We start from the raw sequence: 8,733 nt of genomic DNA on the forward strand, positions 1-8,733 counted from the left end.
TTAAATCGAGGTTATTTTTGAATTGCTTTAATGATTTTATAATTTTCAAATTAATATTTTTTCATCATATGTTGAAGGAAGTAATGTACGCGTAAAAAAGTGTAGAGTTTTTTAATCACCATATCAGTGTCAGCAACATGAATTGCAGCAAAAAATGAATTCAATATTAAATTTTACAGTGACACATAAAAATAATTCAATAAATATCTTCTGAAGAATCAAAATGCAATAAACAACAACGTTTTTTGTAATCATATGTTTTATATTTAATTTCGTGTCGGGACCGCGTCTAAGAACATCGCTCCTGGTTTTGGTTTCAGTTTAAAAACCAAAATCTGTTATGCTTTTCACCCATGGGTTCTATTTTTGTTCATGCCGCTGTTACCTGTATACTATTGATTTCTACGCTTCACTTCAATGCTTTTTCACTATATATATTGCTTCGATACGGATAATATATACCCACAGCTGATGCGGTTTTGTTTTAAATTCCGTACTTACTCGAGTACAAACAGAAAAATGCAGCCGAAAATACCGTGTACAATTCGAGGTCAATATTTTACATTACCTGAGCCATCTTATAAACGTATGGGCTGGAATTTTGACAATCACGGCGATTCCCCGATTTTCTCGCGCACTCTTTCCTAATGCGCCTACTGGTTTCGGTCTATCGAAATGCATACCGGCTATTTGCACAAAATTAACCTTGATCTACCATTTGCTCTATCCTGAATCGTCGTCAAAGCTACCGTTTGGCGGTATTTGAGCAAATATAAAACTAAGTGAGTGTAAACAATTACCAACGTATAAGCAATTGATGCCCCTGTATGTACAGCGCCTGGGCAGGATGAGATTTGTGCAAGATGTTTTTTAATTTTGGGTTGGCCAGTCCGCTTATATCTGCAATTATTACGGCGCACAAGGTAAGAAAACAAAATACGTTGACCAATCTTTCAAATGTCGAGATCGTTGTAAGCCCAATGAAGCAGTCAATATCATCAATGGCTGAAGATGTTTTTCGTTCGCAAATATTGCACAGAGGTATACTATTATTCATCGCGATTTGGTCAAATGTGCTTAAATTACTCTGGAACTATTTCAAATCATCTGTTACCTGTGAACTCCCGAATTAAAGGCACGAAGGTATGTGACCTCTCGATTATATTTATTCAATCATGTTGATGATGTAACGGTGCTAAAACAGTACTCCTGTAACACAAATCCTTCATCAAATTTACTCAATGAAAGAACAATTTAATACCGCAATAAAACACAAATAAGGAAACAATCAACTTTCATTGTACAAATATTCTGTCTATACTGTAGGTAACCTAATAAAAGTATACGGACGAGTCCACTCAAATGGCGACTAACGTCGTAGATCAATCCACCTTTTATTAATCCTTCACAGCGGGAAGTCCCCTAACTTACTCATTGCGCAAATAACTTACAATTTGGATATTTACCTCTAAATATAAGCTAGTGTTGTTCCCTTTCTCGAAAAAGACCGCGATGAGTTTTTCGAGATCTCGGAAATTTCTACGTTAACGAGTCATGGCAAAGCATGATGCAGGAGTATATTAGAAAAATGTACACAAATTCGTAAAAATATTTTAAATAAATAATTTGGTAATTAATTTATGATTAGATTATTTACATATATGTGGCTTATTTTTATTATTGTTAAGGCAGGCAGGGCTAAGTAGAATTAATAATAATTAGAGTGTAATCGAATTTATTAAGTCGACATAAATTTCATATGGCATAATTTTTTTCTATTTTAGTTTAAATGTTGATACAAGTCATGGTAGAAAAATTGAACTTCCTGAAGTATGCGCACCAAGATGGCGCACAACCTGAACTCAGGTTATGTACCAGGTTAGGGTTCAGGTTGTGCGACATCTCGGTGCTCACACTTCAGGAGTACCGAAAAATTACATACTGTGCAAAAAAGAAGTAACATAAACCTGAAATACGGCATTGTCCTTTCAATAAAAATGAAATATTGGTCTGCGGGCATTCTCAACATCGTATAATATTACATCGGGAATTTTAGCAGTAAACTATGATTGAAATCCAAAATACAACAACTCAAAAATATGCTGACAACGATAAATATACATAAATAAATATATAAATATTCTGCGAATAAATATAATAATAGCCAAAATGAAGTTAATTGTCACGTTTCCGAGGTCTATCTACCAGGACACATCGGCAGCCATATGTGACGTTTACCCTTCTTTGCGTTCCATTAGGCAAATCGAAAGTTTTTTCTTCAGACAGATCAACATTTTCGAAAACTGTGTCTGTTTTCGAAACGGGTGACGCTTGTTGAACAGGGTCGTAGCAGAAGTTTAAGCACATGAACGTTTGGAACTCTATACCGCCATCGCATTCAACATTAACCATCAGTTGCGGTTCAAACGAGTTCATGTTCAACTTGACCTCGCTGTCTTTTGTTAAGTTACATCCAAATCTTATCGCTTCGGGCGAACTGAAAAAAAATAGAATATTCGTGTTTCTATTTCAAAATTTCAAAAATCACGGATGGGATTAGTATTTCCGATGTTCAAGCTAGAACAAAACGTCCAGATTGGAATTTTATTCCGTGTGATCCAGCGCCTAAAATTGATTCCAACCAAGACCAAACAGTTCATATTGTAGTTTAGAATAAATGACACATCTACTCTGAAAAACACCTGCAAGAAGTACCACACTAGAATTTTTCAAGTTTATTTATCTGGACATTAATTGGGCCAGAATTTAAAAATCCAGCTCGAATCACAATTGTATGCAACTTTTCGTTGATAGTGGAATTCAGTACCTCAGCTCAGTTGATTTCCTGTTTCTATTGACGCAAACGGCTTTAAATCTTGCGTCAATCGGTGGTATTTACCAATGCGCGGTCCTACATTATAACGCTTTTAGTGGCTCTTGGCCTTTTAGTGGTCACCGTAGCTTCGCTCAGTGATTATCTTTTAAATTGATTGTGTGATTTCTCGTTACTTTGCTTTGAGTGATTTTTCTTAAAAAACATCTCACGCCTTCTTATGTTTGAACTTTCGAAAATAATAGAAATAAATGGTTTATTTAATATGTTATACCTTTTTCACAATGTAAATACTTGGTAAACTCTAACTAGAAAAATATCTGAATTATACATACTTGGGGTCCCAACATGCAACGTATATCGGACCAAAAATCGACATCAACATTGCCATCAGCGGTAAATTGAAAATGCTCCTTATCTGTTAAACAATGTTGAAATATATTGCATATTCTAAGTTGAAGGTGACGCTGATTTTGTTTCAACACTTACTTGAGCCATTTTGAAATTTTCTTTTACAATTGATAGAAAATATATTTCAACGCCGTTAGGTTTCCAGTACAATTATCAGTAATTAACTTTTGTTGTCTCCTTTTTTTTCCGGAAAATATAAATTTTGTCTCGCTGTTCCCTTCTGTTTTCTTTCAGATGTTAGCTCTTACTATTTTCTGTACGGTATAACATCTCTTTTTATACTGTCCACTATCTCCGCAAAATGGGCATATATATCGCATTATAGTAACCACCTATTATTCTACCTGTTGAATTCCGAAATAATGTAATTACGAAGTTTTTGGTTCTCCAATTGTTGACTATCTATGTATTATGGAATTTGGACTTAGGTGGAAGCCAAGGTGATTCCCCGAATTCACACACACCCGTAAAGCGCCCACTGGTTTCGGTCTATTAAATTCCGTGGCCGTGTGTACACTTACGCCAATTGATCTAATATTTGCTATATGTTTGAGCTACCGTTTAGCCATATCTAAATAAGTATGATAATACGAAATGAATGTAAACAATTTTTTTTGTAAATAATTATTGTTCGTATTAGGAACTGACCTCGGCGTACAATTTCCAAACTTATTAATTGATGTCACCCCTTATAAAATGATATATTCGTTTTATTTCGGAAGTATATATCCGCCAAAGTATCGACTATAACCCGACAATGATGCAAATTTTTGGAATTTAAAAAAATTCGTTGTTTTTCTTTATCTATACTCATTGCTTCATCGATACTGGCCCTGTTTGAAAACAATGGTCAAAACAGATAACTGGTATATCGAAAATTCATGCTCATTTTGAAGACAACTAACTGTTCGTAAACATATTCAAAATTGGATGTTAAATACAAAACTAATTAGAATTGTATTTCGTAGGTGTTATAAATTAGCATCTAATATTCCTTCGTGATATCAACCAAAAAGTGATTGCCATCTAATAAAAACAAACTTGCGATAATTAGACCAAGTTATTTTCAAATTAAAACGTATAAGCACAAGTTCAATTGAGCCCTTCATAATATACCTTGCGTATGGGTGATTCTATTCGCATACTTGGCATTGAATAGACTTCAATTGTTCTTGATTTTCTTCTCAAGTGGTTGGTAAATATTCACAAGTCAATAAATTTTCTAATTCTGATGATCTTATGATTTAACTCTTAAACGTTTAATTGAAGATGAGAAAATGGCTCACGCAGTCCATAAGAATGTAATCAAAACTCTTTTGTTTGGTTAAGTTAAGTCATGATTTGATGAATAAAGTATATATTTAAATCTAAATACTGTGAAACAATAAGATTACGAAACGATTACAGGGCATGATCGTATATTGTGAGGGAGCAGGAGATTTTGCTGTGGTTTCAAGGATTAGTGAATTATAAGCCGTTAAGAACAATTATTCGTGAAAAGATTAGAATGAAAAACTTTTATTTATGGATCAATAGATATGGTTCACCAAACAATACTAGAATTTCTTGAAGCGTCTGATGATGGCTTCTAATTTTAATTGTATTGAATATTAGTCCTTTTTAATTTGAAACTGTGTGAAATGAGTTTTTATATTTCGAATCCACTTGGCTTCGTAATAAATATTACAAATTGTTTATAGACTTACTTGTTAACTTGTACTTATTAGCGACACATAACCTGCCAAACAAACCTATTATCGTCGAAGGACGAACGAGAATATGTAAACGGTAACGTAATGGAGGAAGCTGAGAGTCCTCTCAGTACGCCATTGTCTATAATCATAAGTTGGAAACCACCATTCCCATATCTTACAAGGAATATAGCACTAGTCCAGTTTACCACCTACTCAAACAAAGATGGATATTGCGAAATGTTCTTTTCTGAATTTATAAGTCATTTATGACTGTCACTCAAAACATACTTCCTTTTAAGTGATTTGGAATTTTTCCAACCATCAAATTTTATAATGATAAAATTTATACAGCGTGAATTGAGACATTCCAATGTTCCAATATGTTGTAATAGTTAAACCTCTAATCAAAAATGGGATTTTACACAGAATACGATATTTTATTTTTAGCTTCGATTTATATCTTATAAATATTGTATTATTATAAATAATCAAGAATATGATGACATCTCCAATGTATTAGGAGTAATTTCGAAATTATTGTTCGATAAAAATGAATTTCACTAAATAAACGTGTTAATGCACTCAAAAACATGTTACTGTCGTTAAAAATAGATAAAACGTAGTTATACCTTATTTTATAGAATTTGAATTATATTTTAAAAGCAGTGATCAGCATTATTTTCCTCTTTCTAGTTTATTGCACTATTTAATATTTCAAGAAATTGCGTCATCTGGTTTTTGAATTATTTATGCCGTAATGTGTTCAAATACATTACATTATAAGTTGTCCACGATTTATAAATACCCCATTAAATATTAGTAAAGTAAATATTTGTTAAAAAATACCCATATGTTGGACTAGGTATGGGCAATATGGTTCATTCATTGCGCAGAGGTATAGGTTTGAGAATATTCGATTCACATATACAATAGTTGCCCGTTTGTTTAGCCAAACTTCTTTACACGCAAATCATACAAAACCATGTTACGACACGCGTGGTCCGGATGCTGAACAGATTGAATTACTGAACAATTCAAAATTGGAAAATACGCGTTTCCATACAGCTATACATACATAGAAAAATTCTTTGTTTAGAATTTGTTTGGGAAGTGTTGCTCACTGTTACAAAAACAGTATATTTAAGGCATTGGAACTAGGAAATACGTATGATATTCGGGGCTTAATTTGCAGATGATTCTTCTAATAAAAGTTTATATGAAAACAGAATAATTCATCGAAAACAAAACAATTTTAGTATGAATTCTCGCAGGCAATTAGCAAGGCGAAATCTAGTGAAACGTTTCTTATAATGATGATCTATTCTTTATTTATGCCGGATAGCAGTCATATACGAAAGGATAGCCGGGCCAACTTAACGTTACTTTCATAAAACCTTTCGAATATCATGTATATTTGTACAATTTACGATGTTATTCAATTATTTTTGAATTGTAAAACTGTAGATATATCGATAGACATTATCCTTTTTGTGTTTTTTTTTATTACTATTCATGTGTATAAAAACAGTAAGCGAACTATTGTGCAGTGGTAAAATAAAAAATCGTTAACGTTGTTTAAATTGTATTGGTATGTTTACATATATATTAAATATAAGATGACAGTATACGTAGAATGCATTTTTTTTGTCGATCGCTCAGTTCCCTAAAAAGTTCTATAATGATAGGTATTTCATCAATCTTAGAAAAAAATCCAAAATGGGGAAAATGTATTTTCTACTAAAAGGAAAGCTGTCAAAGCTTTTTCATTCAGAAAACTTATCGTTTTGAAAGAAAACGTAGTGGGTGCAGGGTAACTAAATAAATATAAATATGTCCTCAAGTCGACTATATAAAACATCGAACAATGGCGGAGAGTCCAGCACTGGTTTATATTCAACTAAGTTTTGCGTTACTCTGAGATAAAGCAGAACCGGATGCTCTATTTTAGCATCAGTGATTGAGGAGAAACGGCTTTAACACTCAGATGATGGGGAAATCTGGATGTCCATTTAATAGCTTTCTTCAGTTGCCGAAAACCACCACTTACGTTTGCCATCGGTAATCTATATCCATTCATTGTGATTTAAATAGGGAATTTTTTTCATAAAATATTTCCCACATTATTCAAGACATATAATTCATAAGTCATACTTTCTTGTGTTGACTAAATCTTAAATGTTGACATGGTCCAGGTATATTGTAATAAAATAAAAATCCCGTTCCCAAAAGGATATATAATGTTATATATAATGTCACCTTTGCGACTGCTTCGCCTTTTTTGCCAAATATGGTAAAATACCTAAAATGGTATCATAAGATAAATGTAATGCTAATCACGTATATACCAACATTCTGACTCGATACAATTTTGATTTCTGGTATCTAACACAGTCAGTAAAAAAATGAGGAAAAGGTTATATACATCTTGGAAGACCAGAAATTCATTATTATAATATTCGCGAACCCATATGCATTGAGTATTTATGAAACGAATTGTTCAATATTTATATTTTGACCATGTTTTGACAACTCAATATCATTTAAAACACTTTGACATCACTACCAAGCATATTTATAACGGAAGTACATTATAGTTGAAAAATTATGACATACTCAACTTGATTGAATGATCTTGTGATGGGTTGCATTTTCAATCTGATAATTTGTTTAGTTCCCCAACGCAAACTGCAAATAAAGGTTCCATTACATTTGAACCCACGTACATTTGAACCCATGACAATTGCACCTGTATGCTATTGCACCTATGGAATTTTTTGTGTTTCACGGATAGTTAAATCCATACTAACCCTAACCCATGGGTTTTAGCACCCGCATATAGATTGAACCCGTGGATATACGCATGGGTTCAAATGTACATGGGTTCAAATGTACGGTCACCGCAAATAAATGCATACCGGTAAGCGTAATTGGGTTCAGGCGATCAAACTACACACTAAGATGGAGGGCAAACACGGCCAGAGTTCATCTTCCGAAGATAAATATCGTCACGCTAATAACCGAATTGCGTAAGTCATTTTAAGCAGTTCTGAGAAAAACGTAAAAAACTTCCTAATGATATTGCTAGTCCATTGAGAGTCAATAATTTGCCATAGTTCAATTTTTTGATCGTAGCCGGATTTAAGTTAATTTGTATGATGCAGTCATGTGACGTCATAATGGCGCACTGTGACTTAGGCAAAATGTGTCTATGACTATTTCCTAATAAAAATATTCATTGTTAATCACTATTGTAGTTTATGTTTCTTAAAGCGATTTGCATCTTTATGCATGATATGCTCACGAAATGAAGGCCTTTCAATAAAACAGGTAAACGTTGAGCATATGTATTTTATTTCTGTCACGACGAGAGCACTAATTAATGAAGCAATCCTTCACGTAGAATATTCTTCATTTAATTGTTTTTAGTCTTAACGTAACAATTGATAAATAAAACTTTGTATCAGGCATAAATTCGAGACAAGTTGATTATCAGTGAGATTTATTAATACAAACTAACTGTTTGGTTCCGTTCAATGTCAAGACATGAATGCAAATATTTGCTTTCATTGTAAATATATATGACAGAATAGGAAATGAGTAAATAATATCATATCAAGTAAATACCAAACGAATATTTGTGATTATATATATATATATATATATGTGTGTTTGCATATTTTGACGTTGAGGTTCATCAGGTAGTTTTGTAACAACGTATTGATGCATTGTTTTTGTTATAGAATGTCTTTCAGGTTTCGGGAAGTTCAACGGCGGCATCCCACCTCGAAAGAAGTG

The 8,733-nt window shown here is 33.0% G+C and overlaps 1 protein-coding gene across 1 annotated transcript; it reads right to left on the reverse strand.

The window, feature by feature from the left end:
* Positions 1–970: 970 nt before the first annotated feature.
* LOC120348655 (uncharacterized) lies at positions 971–3,570 on the reverse strand. The gene is made up of 3 exons (XM_078115644.1): positions 3,323–3,570; positions 3,169–3,251; positions 971–2,497 (listed from the first exon to the last, which is right to left on the reverse strand). The coding sequence occupies exons 1-3, from the start codon at positions 3,329–3,331 to the stop codon at positions 2,176–2,178; spliced, it is 414 nt and encodes a 137-aa protein (XP_077971770.1). The 5' UTR covers positions 3,332–3,570; the 3' UTR covers positions 971–2,175.
* Between the last annotated feature and the right edge of the window lie 5,163 nt (positions 3,571–8,733).

This window comes from Styela clava, chromosome 1, assembly GCF_964204865.1.
Source record: "Styela clava chromosome 1, kaStyClav1.hap1.2, whole genome shotgun sequence".
Classification (NCBI taxonomy): Eukaryota; Metazoa; Chordata; class Ascidiacea; order Stolidobranchia; family Styelidae; genus Styela; species Styela clava.